General features: G+C 46.5%; 1 protein-coding gene and 1 long non-coding RNA gene across 3 annotated transcripts in view; one reads left to right on the top strand and one right to left on the bottom strand.

Moving 5' to 3' along the window:
* SLC38A10 (solute carrier family 38 member 10) overlaps nt 1–4,370 on the bottom strand; it is an 80,960-nt gene extending 76,590 nt beyond the window's left edge. For both annotated transcript variants that reach the window (XM_080994442.1, XM_080994443.1), the window contains exon 1: nt 3,871–4,370. In XM_080994442.1, coding sequence (XP_080850568.1) covers nt 3,871–3,975 — 105 coding nt within the window. In that variant the 5' untranslated portion in view covers nt 3,976–4,370. The remainder of the gene's footprint in view (nt 1–3,870) is intronic.
* Nucleotides 4,371–4,534: 164 nt separating this feature from the next.
* Nucleotides 4,535–24,694, top strand: part of LOC308471190 — a 28,755-nt gene continuing 8,595 nt past the window's right edge. The window contains exons 1-2 of the long non-coding RNA XR_013982771.1: nt 4,535–4,980; nt 11,749–11,795. This is a non-coding gene — a long non-coding RNA (uncharacterized lncRNA). The remainder of the gene's footprint in view (nt 4,981–11,748; nt 11,796–24,694) is intronic.

Genomic DNA, 24,694 nt, shown 5'->3' with positions numbered 1-24,694 from the left:
CCTTCTCCTCCCACCAGGTACTCCTTAAACCTGTTCTGGATTTTCCCACAGACCTCCAGATCAGATTTAGAAGATGGGGGCAAGGGAGAGAAGTCCTGTTCTGCAAGCAGACCACATTCCACACATGCAACAGCTTAGCTGAATCCCATTCTATGTTTATCACAGAATCACAGACTTGTACAGTTGGAAGGCACCACTAGGGTCATCTAGTTCAACCCCCTGCAATGCAGGAATCTTTCACCCAACGTGGCACTTGAACCCACAACCCTGAGATTAAGAGCCTCAGGCTCTACTGAGCCATTGGAGACTTCAGGGTAACAAGCAACTAACAAGCCTAAATGGGGCAATAATTATCTAGCTGTCAAATTTTATAAGCTGCTCTGAGGGCCTCTTTGGCTAAAGGACTGGGTAAAAATGCTCTGTATAAATAAATAGCTATCAAATAAAGCAAACACCACCCAAGGTTAATCTAATTCAGAAGCCAACCACCGATGGTTATTTGCCAACATGCTGCACGCCCTAGGTGGGTGGATCATCAGAAAGCTGGCTGTTAAGAGATATTGGGATCAAAATAATACAGAAAGCTATGGGGAAGGTATCCAACTTCCAGAGAAAGAAGGTGAGATTATAGGTAGATCCCAAATATAAAACTCCATTCAAGGTTTTTCTTAAGAAGTCTGGAAGTCATTCACAGAGGCATGATCAGACTGGATTCTGTGAACAAAACCTAAATGGACAAATTGTAGAACTCTTTGTGCTTGTAAAGAGAGATGCAGACTGCCATTACCTTGCAAATGGCAGGTGTAAAACCTGAACAGCCAACACCAGCTGTGCCTTTCCAATTCAGAAACAGAACTTAGTCTTAACAGGAAAACTGAGCATTCAGCGTCTTAGGAACTCTGACAAAAGCTCGAGGGGAAGGGACCACTTCGATGCCACTGAGACTGTATACCACAATTACAGGCTGTTCTGAAAGTTCAGAGGATCTCAACCAATACGCCTTAGTTCTAGTTAGAACAACAGTGCTATACACCTGTGAGTTGTGGTGTATGGAATCTCCCGGTTCAGAGGCAGTATCCCACTGAACACCAGTTGCCAGGGAACAACGAAAAGGAAAGGGACACTACCATTATGTCCTCCTTGTGTGCATCCCAAAGGCACCTAGTTGCCCATCGTGGGAAGCGGGATGCTAGAGAAGATGGACCTCTGGTCTAAGGCAGCATGACTCTTCTTATGTCTTTGTCTACTAGGACAATTTCTGTACCAAATTAGGAAGTTCACACCTGTATAATAATTCACATATACAATATACACCCAAACCACGCAAAAGCTTTATTTAAAGAGTGCAAGGAGCAGAAGTTGGTTACAGTTGCATATGCAGTGCACATGCAACTGTGAGGCCGATTACTCTCACCAGTTAAAGGGTACAGTGTGGTATATAGGGATGGTGTCTCATCCAGGACTCAACAGGCAGAGCATGGAACTTATTACTGGGGGGGGGGGGGGGGAGGAGTCACAACCTGCCTATCAGACTGTCCAATGAGGAGGATTCAAACTCAAAAGTAACTGGAACAATAAGCAAAACAACAGCAGGCACAACCAATGCAGGCAATAAAAGATACAGAAGAATGAGTCCAGGAACTCAGGAAGACCTGATTGCCACTCCCACATGTAAGGCAGCAGTAAAGGTCCTAACCCTGCTACCCCAACTACCTGAGATACAACCTCAACCCACATCCCTGAGACCTGGCAGGAGAAGGGGGAGATCAGAAACAAGGGCTACCATGCAGGGATGCAGGATGGCTTTAATAGGGAGTGGGTGAAGTGGCTTTCCTGCCACTCTTCAACACAGGAACTATTTGAACACCTATGTTCCACAATTCTGTGACATTTTTGCGCCTGCCAAACAAGTTATACATGTGCGGAAAAACTTCAGTACAATGTCCAACATTGCTTTACTCAAGGACATGGTTCCAAGCAACTTACGGACACAATAGAAATACTAAACCCAATTGCAATAAACACAATCAATAAAAACTTAAACAAAATGCATCTATACAAATAAAAGATAGGTCTTAAAGATCCTGCCCCATTAAAAGAGGCCACAAATACCCCTTCAAATTAAGGGCCAAAAGTCCATGTGAGAAGGATTTTTTTTGTCTGGCACCAAAAAATAAAGATAGCACCAGGTGAGCCTCCATAGGGAAAGCATTCCATACATGGAGAGCCACCACTGCAAAGGTCCATCTGAAATACACAAGATAGACAAGGCAAGGGAACTATTATGCAAAAGTTAAAATAACTTTAGATTTGCCATGATGAGAAAAGCTCTCTCAGACATAGCTCTGCTAATAGTGAACTCATTTTGAGACTATCTTTAAGTAGGCAAAACAGCACCATCCACACACAAGAGGGAGAACTCAGAAGAACTGGGGAATGCCAATGATTGTAGAAGTACAAAAATATTTGTCAAAGAAAACCTAAGGGAGGGGAAACCCCATAATAACCCTATAAGGACTGAAGATACTCAGTGGGCAGAAAAACAGGAGGCGGGGGGGGGGGAGAGAGAGAGAGAGAGAGAGAGAGAGAGAGAGAGAGAGAGAGAGAAACAGAGACAGAAAGAGAAAACAACAACAAATAGAATGGAATACAGTATGAAGGTAGGCAGCATGTCTGGCTGGCACCCTGAACAGGAGGTCACCACACTGCAACATTTTGTTACATGTCTCATTTTGTATTCTTTCTGAAATCTTTATTGTGGGATAGATGTCTTGCAGATGAAGAATACAGTGGTACCTCGGGTTACATATGCTTCAGGTTGCAGACTCCGCTAACCCAGAAATATTACCTCAGATTAAGAACTTTACTTCAGGATGAGAACAGAAATCGTGCTGTGGCGACGTGGCAGCAGCGGAAGGCCCCATTAGCTAAAGTGGTGCTTCAGGTTAAGAACAGTTTCAGGTTAAGAACGGACTTCTGGAACGAATTAAGTACTTAACCCGAGGTACCACTGTAACAGGATTTTTTATAAGCAAACTAAGAATAAATAGGCTAAACCACAAGTGTTGTCCTAAACAGTCTGCAAAGTACCCCTCTTGTGTCAGTACTCAGCAAGCGTTAACAAAACATGGTCACTCAGGCCATAAAACTTAACCTGCATGTTATAAACTACCTTCTACAATATAAACAACCATCAACAATACAGTACAGTATAAGGCAAACAACTGATCCGAACTCATCTAAAACTGGCTTTTCTCAACAATAAGTGCAAGCCTGTAACTATCAAGGCAAGTGAGAATAAGGGAAAAGATGAATGGGGATGCAAAGTTAGGTTCAGTTAGCAGAAAGCAATTTTTAAATGAAATTAGTAAGTAAAACGTGAGAACATAAGCAAAAAAGGTGGGGCAGAGTGATTAGCATAAAAGGAAGGAGGACAGAAAGTGAGTGCGAGGACTAAGTGAAAGAGCAACTTTCCCTCCTAGGCAACCAACAAAATCAGGTGAAGTCGCTTTGCTTGGTGTGGCAGCAGAACCACCTGTAGGATTCCCAGCTTTATTTCTGGCTGAGCTCTTCTGCCTTTCCGAGAGACTGACTGCAGACAGATATTCACAGGGCGCAGCTTTCCCCACAGAAGACAACCCCCTGAGCATCTGCCTGCCACGTGCAGATTCCTTGCCACGAGGACATTTGGGGAGGTTGGAGGAGGGAACTCCCTGAGCACGGGGGTGGGAGTGGGGTCGGGGATCAGAAAGACTGCCCCCAATCCCCATAGATCCATAATCAAGAATCCACTACAGTCAGTTAGGGGAAGCGGGGCAGAGAGAGCCAAAGGAGAAAAGGAGCAGAATTTGGCGCAAACCCGGGACTAACCTGTCGAAAGCAGAAGGGCATCGTTAGCACGCTGACCCCAACAATGCTGTTCACAATATTCATGATCAGGCCCCAGTTGGAACCAGAGGAAGGGGAGGAAGCCATGCTCGGTGGAGGGCAGGGAGGGAGAAGGACCGTTCTTGGAGGGTGGGCGGTGAGGACTGACAGCTCTGTTTCAACTCAAAGGGGGCGGGGTTGCCGGGGACAGACGTGGCGTGGGAAGAACCAAGGTGTGGAGGGTAGTGGGGGGGAGGGAGGGACACTCCAGGGAGTCAAGTTCTTCCCCCTTCCTCTCCCCAGAACCCGGCTCCGGCTTCACGCGTCGCACACACTTCCTCGTTTCCCCTGCTCTGTTGGCGCTTCCGGGATGCAAGAGAAAGGGGGAGGGGGAAAAAGAATGCAAGAAACCACAGAGGGCGAGAGGCCTAGAGCGGCACAAACACGGAAAGAGGGCAAAACTCCTTTTGAACCGCTCTGACCGGCCCCGGAGGATTGGTCGTGGACGGGGCGGGGCAAGAGGCCGGGGTTGCCATGGTAACCACCCCGCGTGACGCCGAGGATCTTGCTGTACGGCCGCGGTGGTTGGCTGGTTTCAGTGCCCCTCCGGAGCAGCCCGGCGTGGCCGTTCTCGTCGCGAGTCAGCGCGCTGGGATAAGTGTGTTGTCGCCGCCGCGGCGAACCAATGCGGCGCTGCCAAGTCGCTGTGTGCAAGCGACACAAAAACAACGACGCTCATATATACAGTATATATATATAGAGAGAGAGAGAGAGATTATAGAATTGGGAGGGACCCCCGAGGATCATCTAGTCCGACCCCATTGCAAGGAAGGAATGCAGTGGTCGAACCTGCAACCTTGGCATTATCAGCAGCTCGTGCAGTTGATAAAATGGACTCGAGGCCAAGGTGGCTTATTGTGCTTCAACGCACTTGCCACGAGACCCTTCGTCGTCAAGGAGAAGACCTCTGCGCATGTGAAGAGCGCCTTGGCCTCATCACAAGTAGCTGCAGGCAGCCCCCTAAATACCTGCAAAGAGATGTCACTGAGGCTGTAGCATCCAAGGTAGCCCTAGGCTCTGTCTTTCCAGGGGAAAAAGCCACTTCTATCTACGGTAAGGCCCTCACATCACCACCGTCCAAATAATATGCGGTAGCAGAATGTACGGCAACCGTGGCATCTAGGGCAACAAAGACTCCTTGTGGTTCATTAAACACTGACAAATTTAGGATGGCATAAGCCTTCGCAGACTACACTCCACTTCAGCACAAAGTTTTTGCTGCAATATATTTGTTAGACTTTAAGTTGCCAGCCATAACACATTTTTGTTTTTGCTGCAACAGACTTAACACACAACTTCCCTTCTGGAAATGGAAAAATATTGGGAGGGGCATCCTTTACTTTCAACTGGACTGTAATACAGTAACTGGAATCAAATAATCTGGCTACCCTAAAATTCAGTGCTATAATGAGATGATACAGTGCTATGAGATGATACGGTAGTGTTTCAGCTTGCACAGTACATTATTCCAACTTTCCTCTGGAGAATTTAGAGCAGCATACAGAGTTCTCCCTGCACCCATTTTATTCTCATAACAATTGGGTGAAGTAGGTTGAACAGAAAGATGGCGACTGGTCTGAGGCCTCCCTGTTAGTTTCATGGGTGAATGGGGATTGAGCGTGGGTCTCACAAGATTCTAGTCTAGCCAGGTGTAGCCAATGTTAAACCCTCCAGATGTAGTGTACTTCAACTCCCACCAGTATGGTCAATGATCAGGGATGATGGGAGTTGTAATCCATAATGTCAGGGCGGAAGCAGTATGTTATCTAACCACTGTGCAACACTGGCTCTGAGCTGGCTTTGCGGTGAATCTATACCAGGGGTCAGCAACCTTTTCCAGCCATGGGCCGGTCCGCCATCCCTCAGACCTTGTGTGGGGCCCGACTATATTTTGAAGAAAAAATAAATAAACGAATTCTTATGCCCCACAAATAACCCAGAGATGCATTTTAAATAAAAGGACACATTCTACTCATGTAAAAACACGCTGATTCCCGGACCGTCCATGGGCTGGATTGAGAAGGTGATTGGGCCGCAATCGGCCCACGGGCCTTATGTTGCCTACCCCTGATTTATATTGTCTCGCCCTCATCTGCTAAGAATTCCGACATTTGTGTGGGCCAGGGACCTCTCAGGCATTCTGTTGTGACAGATTTGCATTTAATGATTCTCTGGAGCAAGAAGGCAACATGTACAGTAGATGTTCTAACATATAGGTGGCCAATCTGTGACAGTGACAGGACATGTGGCCCAGGCAGGAAGTGCTTGTGGCACTGCTGGATTAGAACAGGAGGAACTCTGCTCTGGGAATGGCACAGAATTAGGCCTCCATTATTGAGTGCTTCTGTCATAGGATTTCAATTACACAGAAGGCAAAGCCACACCAAGGCACAGGGAATGCAGGTGGGAAGGAGCTTCATAAGTTACACCAGTGTAGCAAAGTCTCACACTCTGGTAAACTTCTACAAAAGATTTACTGGTTCTGACCAGATGACACCATATGGCTGGGACAATCTTGTCAGATGGGCAGGTTATAAGAAATGTTGTCGTTGTTAAATTATTACTATATTATAGGCCTCAGCAAAAATGATCATGAATGCATCCCTCTACACCAGTCCTAAAGATATTTTATTGGAAATAAGCAGGGTGGCCGTGTGTCCTACTTTACAGAGAACAGCACTCTCTTTGGGAAGGCTGTCTAGTCCAAGTCTGATTTACCTATAAGGAACTGTAAAAATGAGAACATCAGCAGTTCTTAATCAACAGACCAAATGGGCACACAAGACATCTTTCCCACCATGGCAAAATCTATTATACAGAAATTATAGAATAGAAGTTTCTAATTATAGAAATTTAAATATGCAAATTGATGTCTTCTTTTGTGGTGATACAGATTTCTTTTTCGGTAATGTGTAACTGACCACCCTCAAAGTAAGTCGAATTGATTTCAATTAATTTACTTTTAAGCAAGCATGCATATGATTGCAGCCTGAGCCTATAGAAGCAGCTGGGTGTGTACAGAGATAAAGAAGCCAGCTGAAAACAAAGCTAGATTCAACCTTTGTAAAATGCGGGTTGTTGTTGGCATGCGTCTGTCTCGGGAAACAATGAAGAGCATGCCTTCGGGATTGAAGTCAAACCGCTGGAGAGTTTCGGTGCCTGCTGTGGCTGTAGAGATTGATATGGGAGAGAGACATGTTTTGTTGCAACTGGGGCAGATGAAGGTGCCCGGTTGCGCTCATGCAGGTGTACCATGGCATTTCTTCTTTCTCCACTTCTCCCAGGAGTCATTGTTCCTCTGGTTGCTGCTGTGGATACACAACCTGTGTGTTCAGGTGCTGCTGTCATCTGCAAGGGATTCCTACACGGCGGGGTTAATGTTGCCTGCCTTCATGTCATGTTTCAGACATCTTTGTAATGCAGAATTGTTCTGGCAATGGGCCTGGTGCTTGAAGCCAGCTCTCACAGAGCACATCCTTGGGGATCATGCCATTTTCCATTCTGTGGCCATGACCAAGCCAGCGTAGTCGTCGCTGATCTAGGAGTGTGAACATGCTGGGAATGTGGGCTTGGGAGAGAGCATCTTTGTTTGAGACTTTGTCCTACAATGTGATGCCCAAAGCCTTCCTGATGCAGCGCATATGGAAGGCATTGAGATGTCGCTCCTGGCAGGTACAAGTTGCCTACAACTTACTTCCATAAAGCAGCGTGCTCAACACACAATCTTGGTAGACCTTCATCTTGGTATTGGTTGTTAGCATCACATTCTCCCATACCCTTTTGGAGAGGCAAGCCATTGTCATAGTTACCTTGCCAATACCATATCCAGCTCAGCATTTGGTGAAGAAGTTGCTGGTTATGGTAGAGCCCAGGTAGACAAAATTGTCTACCAGCTCAAGAATGTGGTTATCAGTGCTGATGCGTGGAGTGTTGGCGACGTCCTGACCCAGCTGATGGTAAGACCGAACTCTCTGCAGGTTTGGGCAAAATGGTTAATGAGTCTCTGTAGAACTTCCCCATAGTGTTAATGCTGTGAGTTCTTCTGCCTTCTGCTCAACCTGATGTATAAGTGTAAATACAACCATATGTCACAAAGACATGACAGTCTCCAGTGACCTTTGGCCCCCACCCCCCAAAATCAAACCAGAGGTATACGTTGCCACCCCTGAAATCCCTTAGCACTTGGCAATGGGGTGTGCATAACCATATTTTGTGGAGATAAGGGAAATTGCACAGAGACAAGTATGCAAAGAAAACAAAGCAAGAATTATTTCCTTTTCCAGTTTCGTACTATAAGAGGGTTCCACCTTAAGGAATTTTGTATTGCTATCTAGTCCAAGTGCTTTGTCAATAGCTGTCACCACTACGTTGACAGTATGGTCCACATGTGTGCCTCCTCCTTGATCTGGTGTGTTGCTGATTTAATGGGTTTTCCAGTGACAGCATGCCTAAAGTATGTTTGCATGTGCCAGATTGGCCACACGTGCTAGGCTACATCTAGGACCCTGTGTGTGAAGAAAGGAAGCAGGGGAGGGCTATTGCATTTACTGTGTTCTTGACATGTGCTGCATAGGAGGACTGCGTGACTTGCCCAGCAGTACACAAATACCCTGGGACGCGGGTGGCGCTGTGGGTAAAACCTCAGCGCCTAGGGCTTGCCAATTGCATGGTCAGCGGTTCGAATCCCCGCGGCGGGGTGAGCTCCCGTCGTTTGGTCCCAGTTCCTGCCCACCTAGCAGTTCGAAAGCACTCTTAAGTGCAAGTAGATAAATAGGGACCGCTTTCTAGCGGGAAGGTAAACGGCGTTTCCATGTGCTGCGCTGGTGCCGGCTCGCCAGAGCAGCTTCGTCACGCTGGCCACGTGACCCGGAAGTGTCTCCGGACAGCGCTGGCCCCCGGCCTCTTAAGTGAGATGGGCGCACAACCCTAGAGTCGGACACGACTGGCCTGTACGGGCAGGGGTACCTTTACCTTTACTACACAAATACCCCAACTCAGGGGCTGCCTCTGTGGGTTGCCGTGCTCCCCCAGAGCTCCTCCACTACCAAGTCACTTCAAAAGGGAGGGCAGTTCCACAAAGAAAGCTTCTTCCTCCACTGAAGTGAATGGGGATATCTGCAGGTGCTCTGGATTGAGAGCAGAGGTTTAATACAGCTCTTCGCTAGAACCCATATGCAGATGCATAAGCCTGTGTAGCGTGCACATGCAACACACAATTATCTATAATTTAAAACATTTCTCTTTCCCTCCTCTGCTTGGCCTGTGATCTCGGAACCCCACCCTGAACTCCATTCTGTTTTTTTCACTTTATCTGTTTCCGACACATGCCAACAGCTGTTTGAAGTTGCCTCTTGTTCTCCACATCAACAAGGATTGTGTTCCGCCAGAGACTGACAGTGAGTGAGATTTTTATAAACTAGCCAGAATTTTCAAACACTAAAAGGGAGAGATGGGAGTTTGGCAATTGCAGGACTAGTCCTTTGCCTCCCCGCCTGCCTGAGCCTCCCTCCCTCCCCACTCTCCTATTTATATAACCCCCAAAGTCATAAAAATGACAACACATCCAATAGAAGGGGATGGATCTAATTTACCGCCAGCAGCCCTTATAAAACCGCAGATGGGCTGTAGCCTGGGACTTCTCAATTAGATTATATGCTAAAATGAAATTCCATGGATTCTGTCCCAGGCCTGATGGTTAGGGTTAAACCTGGAGTCCCAACTGACGGAGAATCACATGCAAGAGCCAGGGAGCTCTTAGCTCTGCTCAAGCCACCTTGTAATGAGGAGTCTCATAAGCACATCCCCTATACACCCCCCAATACCTGAGTATTGTTTGGCATGGCAAAGGATGCTACAGAATCTGGCCTGCGTGGCACTGCACTTCATGTCCTTTTGTAACAGATGTGGGCAGGACGTTTGTATTCTGTTCTAAGAAACAGAATAAGAATTATGCAGTAAGGTACTCCACCTTCTATGCCAAGAATGGCACTTTTATAATTCTGCAAATTAGGCCAGTTTCTACTACATTTGTGTAAGTTTCATAATTACTTCTGTCACTAGACATAGGGAGGGGGAAGGAACTATACCGGGGATGAAAACCTTCCCCTGCTGAGCTTTGGATCAGCTATCAAGCGTGTCTTCTCAGTCATGAGGACTGCCAACTTGCTTAAAAATTAAATTATATTCTCAGGAGGTTGCATTCTGCACCCAACTCAAAATGATGTGCTTCTGGGGTGTTGCAGAGGAGACGCGGCTTTTGATTTGCCCATGTATCTGGATATCCAAGAAAATGGGAAGGACTTTATCTAGGGACATAGGGAAACTACCTTATTCCAAGGCAGACCATTGGTCCAGGTATTCTTCAACCTTTTTCTATGGTAGTGTACTTGCTTTGAATCCAAAAGGTCCCAGTTATCTAGTGTCTCCAGTTAAAAAGATCAGGGATCAGTTGATGGGAAGCACTCATCTGTCATGAATCCTGGAGAACGGTTGCCTGCCGGAAAACGAAATACTGAGGCTGGGCACACAAATAACCTTCCTATGCTCCTAAAATGTGCTGGACACTGAAATATGCCCGCTTGATCTGCTCCAGGTAGTGTGTAGACAGACTCTAACTCAGTTTTATGGATGCTGGACTTGCAGGGTAGCTTTTTCAGTTATGAGCCAGATTGCTACAGCTATTCTCTCCTACAGCTGCTGCTCCTCCTCTCAGAGTTGTCATCCACACCTTCGATTTGTCCATCAGGACTATATGCCGGGATCTAAGAGGACTTCCAAGCTGTACAAGTTAACCTGCCTGCCTGCCCCATATGTAGAAGAACAAATGGCATGAAAAATCTCCAAGGCTATCCCCCAGTGTTTCTGCTTGTATTTGCACCTAGTTGCACCTGTTCTGCAAACAACATGAACATAACAGTCATTCAAGGACAGGCAAGAAAAAACAACAAGGACATTGCTCACTTCTTCTGGAACACTAATGCACACATTCAAGTGCTCCCCCCCCCTTTTAAATAGTCCTATCCAATGAGCCACTGCACTGCGACTACAGCTTTGAGGATCAATCACACACGTATTGTTGCTGGCATGAGAGCTGGAATTGGGTCCCTGCAGTAGTCCAATTGCTGACACAGATACTAGGAGGATTGTCACCAGCCAGAATTTTTACTGGCCTCTCCAGAATTTTATGCTCTTGTCCTGTTGCCAGAACTGGGGGATGCAAAGTCAGGGATAAAAAAAGATCTCACCAAGGCATTATTGCCATTATGGTGCATACAAGTGCTGTTTTGGTACAGACTTCAGACAAAGTGTTGCTTGAGGGCAGTGGCTATACCTATGGGCCAAAGAAACATGCACATGCTAGAATACCTGTGTGTTACTGATGCAAATGTATGTACATTGTGCTGCCATATAAAGTGTCATGGTGCCTGTTACTGGGTGCATGTCTTAAGACTGTGTTTGGGTCTGTTGGTTTCCAGGCATCCCAGAGGAGAGCTAGTTTATCTCCTGCTCTATCTAGGGATTGGCAGAGCTTCCTCACAGGTAGTTCAGCATCTGTGGAGTTGCGGCCAGCCCAAGGTGAGGCAGGTGAGGTAGATGCAGAATCCCAGCTTCTGCTGCACAGGAGGGCAATCTTTGCACGAGCAATGAAAAATCCACATCACAAAGGAAAAGCATCCTGCATATTTTGTCCTTTTAAACAAGGATGCATTTTTTTTCTCATAGGAAGAGGAAGGAATCATGAGGGGCTATAGACTTGGCCTTTTTCAAACAAGTCAGCAGGGAAGATACTTAACAAACAGATTTTTCTTTCTTTCTTTCTAGAAAGTTATTGTCTCTGGTTCCTGGAGTGACTGTGGAAGAACATGAAGGTAAGTTATCTTTGTTTTTGTTTTGGCAAATACCTCTTTTTTCATCCTTATTCCTCTGCTGGGGGATTCTGTGGTTGGATTTGTAGTAGCCGCGTACAGCAGCCTAAAGTTGTTACTCTTAATCCACGTTCTGGCCTCATCTTGCGAAGCGTTTTGGCTGTGTCTTGCTGTGGGACAATAATCGCTCAGAAACAGTTCGGATAGACATCATGGGCACACTTTGCCCAAGCACTGCTGCTGGAGGTAGTTATCTAATTAAGCTCACACTGTTGTGGAAATTCAGAAAACCTCTAGTTTCCTCACAACTTTTACCCCCGCTCTCCTGAAGAGGAATACCTTCCGCCTGCCACATCATGGCATATTCCAACCCCTAGGTAAAGGGGACCCCTGACCATTAGGTCAGGTGTGGCCGACTCTGGGGTTGCGGTGCTCATCTCGCTTTACTGGCCGAGGGAGCCAGCGTACAGCTTCTGGGTCACTTGGCCAGCATGACTAAGCCGCTTCTGGTGAACCAGAGCAGCGCACGGAAATGCCATTTACCTTCCCACTGGAGCGGTACCTATTTATCTACTTGCACTTTGATGTGCTTTCGAACTGCTAGGTTGGCAGGAGCAGGGACCGAGCAACAGGCGCTCACCCTGTCACGGGGATTTGAATCGCCGACTTTCTGATCGGCAAGTCCTAGGCTCTGTGGTTTAACCCAGAGCGTCCCCCGCGTCCCCTAGGGCCTAGCCCAAAAGCCAAGGACACCAGCCTCCTAATGTTAATTTCAGATGTAACTGACAGCTCATTTGGGGGCACTGCCGCACATAGGGGCTTGCATTTATTGCTCATTTTTTAAAAAAATGGAAGCTGTTATCCTCAAGTCTCTACCCATGTGCAGGTCCCATGGCAGCACTAACACTGCAGGGGCCCTTGTAAGCAGCTGCAGCTACAGTAGTGGGAGCTGTGAGTTAAAGGACACTTTCATGTCGACTTTGTTAAGGCTGCAGTCCGATACTCATTACCTGGGACCATGGGCGTAGCCGGGCTGGGAGCCAGCTGTCCCCTCCCCATCAAAGTAAATAAATAAAAATACTAAAAGTAGACAGATTCAGACAGATTTTTCTGAGTGTTTGGGGTCTAAAAAGTAATTTGAAACAACTGCTGTTGAGACATTTCATTCTGAATCTGCTAGACGGAGCCAGACAGAGGATGATGACAGGTAGGAGTCATGCCCTACCGCCCAACATAAATCCTGGCTATGCCCATGCCAGGAACCAAGTCACACTGAATGTAGTTGGGCCTACTTCCGAGTAGGCATGTAGGATTTGCTCTGTATGTGTGATTTCCATTTGGTGTGCCGGCTTAAATGCCTCGAGCGCAGCCCAGAACACCTGGGTGCATGGCCGTAGCCGGGGGGGCAGGGAGGGGCAGCTGCCCCCCCATCAATAAAAATCAATAAAAATACATAGCTAACTGAGGTCTGCTCCCCCCACCAACAAAAGGCCTGCCCCCGCTAGCCAAAATCCTAGCAACACCCATGCCTGGGTGAACCTACTAAACTCAATTTCCCATGTGCATGTGCGGGCGGTGAAACCCGGAAGTAACCCTTTCCGGTACTTCTGGGTCGCCGCAGGACGTAACCTGAAAGGACGTAACATGAAGCGGACGTAACATGAGGTATGACTGTACTCTGTCTGAGAGGTGACACGAGGAGAAGGGAGCTGTCAGGGCTGCCTCAAGTCTCAGCTCACAAAAGACCAACGCCTTTCTTTTCTTATATACAAAAGTGTTTATTGCAGTTCATTGTTTGCTTCAGATCCGAGGCGCGCAGCCCTACGTCTGTTAGGCTTAGACCGCTGAAGTCCCTTCTGAATCCGTCCCTCCCCTGCACCAGTTTAAGAGGCTTGCGCTGCTCCACCTCTTTCTCTCTTTCCTTTTCCGCAGGGTCTTTCTGCCCGCTGGGGTTTCGCCCCTCCTGGATTCCTCCGACGCGGAATCAGACTGCTCTTGCCCCCTCCTGCGGGCTTTGGGACCTGGCCCCTCCTCCGGGCTCCCTGTACTTCCGCGCGCCTCTACATTTGAACTTGGCGCGCGCGCCCAACCTCTAACTTTCCTTTTGACAGCTACGCTACTCCCTTCACTACTCCCCTCCCCTTCCGGGAGGGTGGCTTGCTCCGACCTCCCTCCTTTCTCTACTGCCGGAGCCGCCTCCCCTGATACACTGGAACCTCCACCCCCTTCGCTGCACTCTGGCGGGGAGGCTGGTCCTGACGCCCAGCTGCCACTTTGGGATCCCCCGCTGGCCCCCTGCTCCTGACACGTCCCCCCTGGGGCTCCCCTGGCCTTGACCACCGGCGCCCCCTTCTGGGAATCCTCTGATTCGCTGGAAAGACTCATGGAATCTCTAGAGTCATCGTCATCCTCTTCCTCGCTGTCCTGGGATTCATCCCCATCGCTCTCCATCTCCTGCCTACCCTGTGCCTCTGTCCCTGAACCCCTGACAGGAGCCTTCGTCGTTCATTCTGTTCCATGACACTCGCCTCTGAGCAGTGTGAGACGCCAGAGGTTCCAGGCCCAATTCTCAGGGTTTGGTTTCCTTGGAATGAGGGGCAGTGGAGGCTGTGATATCTTTATGATACATGGTTCATTTACACACATGTACAACCTGAGCCTACAGCGGAGGGCTTGCTTTTCCCATAGCCACAGCCTTGGATTTCAACAGAAATAAAGCATGGCTGTCGCTCTCAGGGCATCCACCTGCTTCCAGCCCAGCTCACACACATCCTCTCTCGCTGTTGTCCTCTTCACTACCAGCAGGTGATGGAGGGAGCCCACCTATTTGCCCTTTTGCCACAGAGCAACTTCCTTTCCTGTACTTAGGGGCCATTGTGGCCCTTGCCTGGCTAATTCAACAATGGGATCCTCAGTTAGATTTTTAACCTTTGCCGGGTCCAGGAATTAGAAGGGACCCAGCGGGCACCATACAGCCTAACTCATTGTAACTCACACCACTACTTTGCTCTTCGACAGATTTTAATAACAGGCAAGTGTCACTTTGTAGTGCGGCATGAATGGGTAAACTGCGGCTCTCCAGATGCTGCTGTACCACAACTCCCATCATCCCTGACCGTTGGCCATGCTGGAAGGAATCCCACAACATCTGGAGGGCGACAGGCTCTCTCTCTTTCTGTTTCTGTGCCTGACCCATTCAAGCTTCTAAATTTGGCTGCTACTGTAAAACACGTTCATAAGCAATAATGCTTTTCACCTGGGCTCTCACTGCATCTACCCTTTCAGATCAAATCCACATGGACGAGCCTCCCCACCTTACACTGAGCGCTTCTTAAACGTTCCTACATTCTACTTTAACTGTGCCTTCCGCTCAGCGGCAAATGGACAGCTCCAGAATGCACAGAAGTATTTTGTTTGTGCCAACAAAGGAGATAGTGCGTCTCAGCCAGGACTCCCCAAAACTAGTTTCTCTGCTTTCTTTTCTCCCCCAGGCCATGAGAAAAATCCAGACGAAAGGTTTGTGTGCTCATGTACACACACACACACACACACACACACACAGTGTCAGATTAGCTCTGCATGAGGCAACTGCACACTCCCACTGGAACAAACTCCATGCCGCTTGTATAATTTGCAGCAATTGCGCTGGCTAACCACAAGAATTTGCTCTACAAAAGGTCTGCAAGGAGGTGGGCCATTTCTGCCTAATTCCCTCCAGGTGCCACTCAAATTCTTGCATCTCAAGATCAGCAGGTCCTGGATTCTTTTTTGCATACTTGTGAGTACACCCTCTCTTATAGTTCCAAACTTACAACACACCGGAGAGTGGAGAGACCACCCTCATTTGATGACAAAAAGATATAAATCCTTTGACCAACCTATACTATATTTTAAGTTACATGATTCTCTCCCCTCCCAAAATTGCTTGCCTTCTATATTCTTTAAAATCCTAGTGGATTTGCAATAGTTTTGTTACGTGACAACAACAATGACTTGTTCACGTAAAGTGTGTTGCACTAGTGTTTTCCATAGTATTGTAGTTTATGTACTTTCATACATAAACTACAATACGCGGGTGGCGCTGTGGTCTAAACCACTGAGCCTCTTGGGCTTTGCAATCAGAAGGTCAGCAGTTTGAATCCCTGTGAAAGACTGAGCTCCCATTGCTCTGTCCCTGCTCCTGCCAACCTAGCAGTTCGAAAGCATGCCAGTGCAAGTAGATAAATAGGTACCTCTGCGGCGGGAAGGTAAACAGCATTTCCGTGCACTCTGGTTTCCGTCACAGTGTCCTGTTGCGCCAGAAGCAGTTTAGTCATGCTGGCCGTATTACCTGGAAAGCTGTCTGTGGACAAACGCCGACTCCCTCGGCCTGAAAGCGAGGTGAGCACCACAACCTCATAGTCGCCTCTGATTGGACTTAACTGTCCATGAGTCCTTTACCTTACTTTCACACACATGTCTGGAAACTATGACCCAATCAGAGTTACTAGCATTCAAATATGTGTGAACATGGATTATTAAATACACATGTACACACAAGTGTTTCTTTCACACAGCCGAGGGACACCACAACCATAGTACTGGTGACCATGCAATTGTTCTAGTTGCTGCTTAATGCTTATAGTTGTCATTAATGACAAGGCGAAACCTGGTGACATTCTGCAGTTTGGAACATTTTAATATGTTGGGACATAGTCTTGAGCTGAAATTTCGTACAATACCCTGCTATAATTCTTGCAAACAGTGCCTGGGAAAGCTTTCATTGCTTCTGTCCCCACGACAACATATATTGATTTGCCCATCAGCAGCAAGTAGGACCTCCCAGCTTTCCTTCCTTCCTCCTCCATTCCCAACAAATCGGATTAACAGAATTGACTACCAGGGCCAATTCACACTTTCCCCTTTTGAACTGGATTTAAACGGCTACTTGCAAAAGGGATTGCTTGCTGATAAGCAGCGCAGATGATCAATTAAAATTCCCTCTGTTGGAGCTAATGGGCTTCTTAAACTGTAAGTGCATGGAGTTGTCAAGCCCAGACCTTGAGAAAGCTTTAAAATGTGCTTTAAAAATTCACCTGGTATGGGCCTTACTATTACACACACAGCAGCTCCCATTACTGCAGCACTATCTGTTTTATGAGACTCTTAAGGGAACAGGAACCCACCCAGAGTCTGAATCTGGCAACTCTGCCAGAGCAGCATCGTGACACAGATTCAGAATAAATACAGTTGACACCTCTGTTGTGGCTTCCTAGCAAGGCTTTGTGCCTTCAGCAGCTAGAAGACAAATAAAATGAGTGGGGAAGCCTTTCTTCTTCATTGTGGCCTCCACCTGTTTGACTGCCTATTTTGAAGGTGCTGAAGGCCAGGAAAAAGGCAATCACCACTCTCTGAAAATTAGAGGGTTAATTGGTTTTAAACCTGCTACCCAGGGTGCACTTAAAATATACTTCCCTTCCCTAGTTACCCCAACCTGCTTTCCAGATACTTCAGTTCCTTTTTGTTTTGAGCAACATACTGAGGTTTCTCTATTACTCTTGGACCAACAAGTAAGTAGAGCATGAGGATGGAGAGGAAATGAGCTGAACTGAAGCAACAAGCCCAAAGTGAGGTGCTTTTCCTCTCTGGGAGAGCACAGGGATGGCATTTCTATTAGTGGCAAAGTTGTGTAATTATAGCAGCTGGAATGAATGGCTTTGCAGATTGAGATGGTAGTCACAGCTGGAACAATCTTCTTGGGTTCTTTCACTCTTCTTGGTCTCCTCCAAAGAGCTGAACTTCTCTCAGAAAGCATGGGCCATTTTTTTTAAGACCGAGGGCCAAATTCCTTCATGAACGACCTACCTGGGGCCCATCTACCAGGGCCAGAGACAAAGAGAGGCCATGGAGCAAACTTTGTGCTGTAGGCCCTGCAAAAGAAAGAGGTTTCTGAGGTGTGTGCATCTCTTCATTGCTCAACCAAGCGAGCCAAAGGTAGGAGGACCACATTTCAAGAATACATTTCAGCAAGGCAAAAGCATGTGAGAATGTGTAGTGTATGGTTACCAGATTTTTTTCAATGATTCCAGGGACCCTTTTTTTTTTTTTTTTTAAGCTGAGTAGCAACAGGGAGTCAGTAGTGGAGATGGTGAGGCAAAAGACCCCGGGCCCAAGCATACATGCATATTGTATAAAGGTGCAAAGTCCTTCTTTCGAACCCCATGAAACATAAATGCACAGAGTTTTTAAAAACTGGGCAATGGTCACTCGCCCACGACTCCCAAGCCTCCCCTGATCAGTCAAAACAAAGGGGGAAGGGGGCAGGAGATCGCACACGACACATCATATGGGGACTTCCGGCAAGGAAAAATGGCGGGCGCCACGGCAGTGAGCAACTCCTGAAGCCAGCCAGAGCCAACTGCGCTACCAGACTGGTTCCGGGCTGCTGAGGCTGCCACTGCCATATTTCCCGGGAACAGATTTGCAAATCTGGGGACATTCTGAGGACGGAATCTGTCCGGGGAAAGATTTGCAAATCCAGGGACTGTCCCCGGGAACGTCTGGTAAACCTAGTATAGTGACTATGTCACAAGGGATGACTATGACTGTGTCTATAGGAGTGGACAGAGTAGTCTGGAGGAGGGGTGTGTGGGTCACATATTTGGGGCCTGAGCCTCAGGTTGCCCACTGGTTGAAAATACAGGGTTTGTCTAGGTCCAGGCATGGCCAAACATGGGTCTCCAGCTGTTTTGGGACTACAACTCCCATCATCCCTAGCTAACAGGACCAGTGGTCAGGGATGATGGGAATGGAAGTCCCAAGACAGCTGGAGGGCCAAATTTGGCCATGCCTGGTCTAGGCTATACCTAAGCTTCTTAAGAACAAATATTAACATTTCTGGTCCTTGGTTACCCCATTTGTATGCTGGGGGGGGGGAGGGGGAGTTCTAACCTGTATGTGTTTGTTTCCATTTTTCCCATGGTTACCAGATGATAGTAAAAAAGAAGAAAAAAGGGGGCCTAACCTGCTTTGTGTGCCTTTAATAGCCGCTTGATCTACTGAAGTGAGGAGCAGAAGCTTTTCACAGAGGGGCACTATAATCTGCTAGTGTGTGTGGATCAAGCTGCTGTTCAAGGCGCAGGAGCTAGTAAAACTGTTAGCAATTCTAATTAGCAAATAGGTGATTATGCTGTGTAGTTTTAATCTGCTTCCGCTCTTCAGAAGGGAGAAGAAACATGGTAGGTACTGAAGCTGCAGCTTCCAATCACTGCAAATACTGCTCTGCCTCCCTGTTCCCACCTCCATACCTGAGATTTCTCCAGGTATTTCCCACATACTTTCAAAGTTTGTGGGCAAACCCCCCTTCCTTTCCACCCACCTCCCGCAAGGAAAGCAGAGATTCTTAGAAGGCTGAATGTTGTGACCTGCTTGGTGCGGTTGTAGGTTGTATACACAGCCCAGGAGGCTATCTGCAGCCGTACCTTTGTAATTCTGAGGGGTGGAAACTGCCTCTGTAAGAATGAATTGTTAAATGGGCCCACTTTCTAGGTGTGATCACACAAAATGTGCCTTCAGACGATCACTAATTTGTTGGAGAGATTCATGCGCATCCACAGAATTTAGGTTTACTCAATTGAAGAGCATTGCAGTGCTTTGTAGGCCTGGCACAACAAACTTTAAAAAACCAAAAACCAAAACAAAACCCCACACCAATATGTTTTAGAGTTAGGGAAAGTGACAGAGACACACACTTTAAAAGGTGTGGGCTGAATAAACAGTCAGCAGCCAGACATATAAGCAGCCTGAAAGATGAATGCTCATTGTTTTATAACATTCCTGCAAACAGATCAGAATGCTCAGTAAAGACTGGGCATAGTCTAACCTCCACATAATCAAACCAGGATACATGCTCAGTAAACAGGCTGTCTGGAGGAGCCCTTGGTCATATGTAATACTGTATACCCTACTGCAGAATAGCCTAGGTTGGCATCTCCCAAGCCAGCCAGGGACTGCGGGGGACAACAGACAAAGTCCTTGGTGTCAAGCTCTTTTTGCCTTATTAGGGGCAGGTGCCAGTGTTTCTTGCATGAATAATTAAGCCTGCCTCATTCCTGATTGCTTTGCAATATTAAAAACTAATTGCCACCAACCTGATGAAATGTACTTTATTGATCAGAGCGGCTTGTGACTGCCATTATTCTGTGGCCTCCAACCACTGGCAGGAGGTGTCATTTGTCTTGATCACGGAGCGTATTGTGTAGCTTGAACCTGCTGAGAAGTGTACCCACTTGCCCAAATCTGCAAGGAAAGAGGAGCCTCATCTCCCAGGGTTGGCCAATACTGGGAGGGTACAAAAAGCCCTCCTCTCTCTCCCACCTGCAAGAGAAAAATGGCCACCACAGGAAGCAACCAGCTCTGTCAGCCTGGGACTTGCCACCCTCCCTGGTGCATTGGAAATAAGATTGCCAGCTGATCCCCACTCCCAAGCAGGGTTCTTCTACTTCTTAACAGTCACATGATAGAAATTCAACATCAGAAGCTATCCACATCATGGTAATACAGCAGTGGGGCTTCTGCTCCTGTGACCCGCCCACCCCTTTATTGGGTGTTTTTCATACAGCTGTTAAATGCAATAAAGCCCTATTGTACACAAAATGTGGCAATGCTTCTGCCGGATCAAGTTGACTGAGAGGGCATTGTACCTGTGTGTGTTGTGGCTGCCTTTATGTGTCAGTGAAACAGAGGAGTCCCAGAAGTGTGGCACTGGCGGAAACTTTGAGATTTCATCCTTTAGCTTCAGTTAAGTTGTAGGCGCAGCTTCTCTAGGCTGTTCCTCCTCTGATCCTTTTGGGCATCTTCTTCCTGCCTGCCTGCTACCATAAGCAAGCAAGAGTGCCACAGAAAAGGTGGACTAGGTGTGAAGACCAAAGGAACAAGGAAAGAAGAGATGGAAGAACTGCATTTTTCTGGTTTGTTGGTTCAAGGAAAAAATTAGTATATAGGAAGGAGAATTCCTGGATGCCAAGATTCAAGTTTGGGGCAAGTACCCTTTAGTGAGAGAACCCTAGCGGAGATTTAAAATCACAAAACATGCAGCAAAGTTAAGCATGTAAATATAGGTTGTTGGACTTTAAAATATGCCCCTGTGAATTCCAAAACTTCCCTCTTCCCCTAGCATAGAAAAAGACCATGTTTGCGAAGTTAAAAATGGTTTACTTACAAATTCTCCCAAGGTTCACGTTTTTCCATACAGCATTCAGAAAAGGTTGCATAAGCAGTAAAACCTGGCTTAGTTACAGTGGTGAAAGTTCCTAAATTACTGGTATGGGAACTCAAAAGTGGCTTGTGAGAGCCATGCGATCTGAACTGGAGCAACCAGCTCAAGCCTCTTTATATGCTGAGCTTATCAGGTTGACAGGAGGTTGAGCAATAGGCTTGCTTACCCATATCCTCCCGAGGTAAGAGGAAGTGACCTTGCTAGGTCTGGCAGGACAGCTTGCTCTGTTATTAACCCCTTTGTGCATTAATTAGACTTAAGTATGTTGGTTAGTTTTAAAGCTAAAATGCAGTCTGGCAAACTTAGATTGACATTAATCAACCCACTACAGGGCCCAAGTCCTCCTTCAGACACGGGATTGTCTCTCTGTGTGTGTTTTACAGGCCTCTGGTGCTTTTAACACCTGCATGGAACTGGGTTATCTCAAGAACCCTTTGCTCCTATATCGGGGGCAAGGAACATTTTCTAAGGCCAGAGGCAAAAATATTGTTGGAGCAATATATGCAGCTCTTACCTTTGTACAGCAGGCTGCATTCTGGTCATACAAAAGCAAGACGTTTTCACATGCACATTTCTTCATCTTCCATCTAGGCAAGCAATTGTCCAAGAATACATCCCAGCCAGGCAAAAGCAGTTGATGATGGTGTGAAGCAAGGGATGTAGCCTGGGGAAAATCCTGAGGGGTCAATGGAGAGGCCTGGACAGCTGCATTTGCTCTCTAGGCCTAAGGTTCCCCACCCCCTGTATTATATGAACCTGACCGGGCATTAAGGTTAGCATCAGATGACATGTTTTCCATACGGTCATTGCAATACATCTGATAGATGATTTCAGGAGGCAGGGCCTTTTTGTTGCCAGCCCCAAAGTTATGGAATGTCTTCCCTATGGAGCTCTGCAAGCTTCCCATTATTTTTCCTTTTATTCATTTTTAGCCATTGAACACTTTTAAAAACCCCAACAATTCTGCAGACTTTTAATTTTCAAATAATATCGCGCTTTTAGGAGTTTTAAGCTTGGCTGTTTTCAACTCGTTTGATTTATAAATGCTGCTATTTTAGTGTCGTGCATTATTTTTAATCAAATTTTTAAAAAAAAAAAATTAATTCCCCTGCAAACTGTTTTAAATGCCTTTTTAGAAAAGCAGGATAAATAATAATGCAAAAAAATATTGTCGAACAAAAATTCCGCTTTTCTCTCCTGAATCTTTGCTTATCGCACAGCTGTTCAAGCCCTACTTGGGGCACTGCCAAAATCAGTCAGGCAGCTGGTCTCCTCCTCTTTCTGCTGCACCCTATGCCAGTTTACTGAGAAGTATATGCACCACCGTATTTAATGGGACTTACAGGTGTCCCAGGACTGAAACCTTAATCACTGCAGCCTTAATCATCCATTGCATTGACTGTGAGGGAGTTTTCCTAGCATCAGCAGGAACGTGAAAGTGAATGCTGTACCTGAAGCGTGGCCATACAGCACCTACAAGAGAGAAGAGGGTTCAGCTCTGCCCTCCTTTTTCCTGGGTCTCCTGCACTTTGTTAACAGGTATATAGCAAGCAGAAATTCGGAGGAGTAAACAGAATTACTGAACAGGGCAATTCTACTACATGGAGAGTTCAGGGGAGCCAGGAATAAAGTTCTTCCGAAGGGCAGTTGGATCAGTCTGGAACCAAACAGGGCACAGAAAACTTGTGATCAGGTTGCTTTAATTGTTTTTACATTTCAAAGCAGATGCAGGGATCTGAAGTTTTGATCAGAGCATCAATGCACTGTGTGTTTAACCCTCCCCTCGAGCTCTTTTCCTCATCTAATGTGCTTATCTCAAACTGTACTGTATCTGCGATTCACACCCACTCACCCTGCCTACACAAAGTTAATGTCAACCTGGTGGTGGAGGAATTTAGATCAGGGAAGTGAGAGTGGAGTAAAAAATGAAAACGCCATCTCCTTCAATGCACAAGCTGCTGGGTGCTCAGATTCTGTTAGCAGAGCAGTTTTAAAGTTGTTGTTGTTTATTTAAATCAGGATCCCATCATGGATTTTCCACATCCCATCTATTTTGGTCCAATACTCAAGTGTCTTTAGGAACCTGTTTGCATGCGGATGAGAAGAAGTTAAGCCTTATTTCTGTGGAGTTTGTTATATAGTGGAGACAGAGGCCATGTACCTTTTGCACAAAAGGGACGGGAGAACTTTTGCCATTCGTTTTGCTGCATTTGTCTCCCTGGCTCTCCCCCTTTTTCAATAGTTATTTTTGGCCATTGCCCACAGTGGATGCTTCAAAAGATAATGGCAGCCCAGCTGGCTCAGACCAGAAGCCCATGTGCCTCAGCACTGTTCCCAGTGGCCCATCAGAGGGACTCACAAGCAGGATACGATTGGAATCGCACTTGCCCTCTTGTACTGCCCAGCATATTGCCTCTGATCCTGCAGGTCATATATAGTCATCACGACTGTGAGCCACTGATAAATAACCTTATACTCCATGAATTTGCCTAACTCAATTTAAAGGTGTCCCAAGTTGCAGACCATCACTTCTTATAGTACATAGCTGTCAACGTTTCTCCAAACATTGCAGCCTTTGCTTGAAGAGAAGTTGCTCCAACCCTCTCCATCATTTTGGTTGTTCTTTCCTGTACCTTTTCCAGCTCCAGTACTCCTTTGGATAGGCAACAAACAGAACCGTACACACCAGAGGCTTGTACAAATTCATTACGATTACGGGCGGTTTTCCAGTTTTCTTTCCAGGTCAGCCACCGCCAATTCAAACGCCCATCAGTTCCCATGAGAAGTTGGATATTCCGTCCCAATGTGCATCACCTTACACTTACATTATATTGAACCACATTTACCATTTTAAAACTTACTCGTCCTGTTTGGAGATATCATTTAGGAGCTCCCTCGTGACCCCTTTTTGTTTTTGCACCCTGAATAATCTGGAAGTCCATCACCAAACTTGGCACACTTGTTTCCAGATCGTTTATGAACAAGTTAAAAATAAGTCTTGATACAGATCTTTGAGACCCTACTTTCTATCTCTCTCAATTTTTGCGACTGTCTACTTCTGTTCTTTAGTTTACCAGTCCATAAGAGGACCTGTCTTATTATCCCAGGACCAATAAGTTTCAGATGTTTTCAATGAGGAACTTTTATCAAATGTTCAAGTACATAATGTGTATTGGGTCCCCCCTGTCCACATGCTTATTGAAACTCTCAAAGAACAAGTCCAAAACTTCAGTAAGACAGGACTTACCTTTGCAGAAGCCATGTTGGTTTTTCTTTCAGAAATACTCGTTCTTTAGTATGCTTGATAATTTTATCTTTAATAATGCTTTCCATCAATTTACCCGGAACAGACATTAAGCTAACAGGCCTGTAATTTTCTGGATCCCCCTGGATCCTTTTAAAAATGGATGTTATGTTGGCCACTTTCCAGTATTCAGATATGAATGCTGTTCCTGGAGACAAGCTAGGTATTTTTGTTAGAAGATCAGCACTTTCACATTTTTAGAACTCTTGATGGAATACCATCTGGAACTGGTGATTTGTTAAAATGTTTAATTTGTAAATAAGCCTGGAACTTCATCTCTTCTCACCACTGTTCATCTTTACTGTGAGATACACAGGGCAGATATCCATGCCTGAATTTACA

This window comes from Podarcis pityusensis, assembly GCF_964106645.2.
Source record: "Podarcis pityusensis genome assembly, chromosome: 2".
NCBI classification, from domain to species: domain Eukaryota; kingdom Metazoa; phylum Chordata; class Lepidosauria; order Squamata; family Lacertidae; genus Podarcis; species Podarcis pityusensis.
This window is presented reverse-complemented; position numbering and strand designations above follow the sequence as displayed.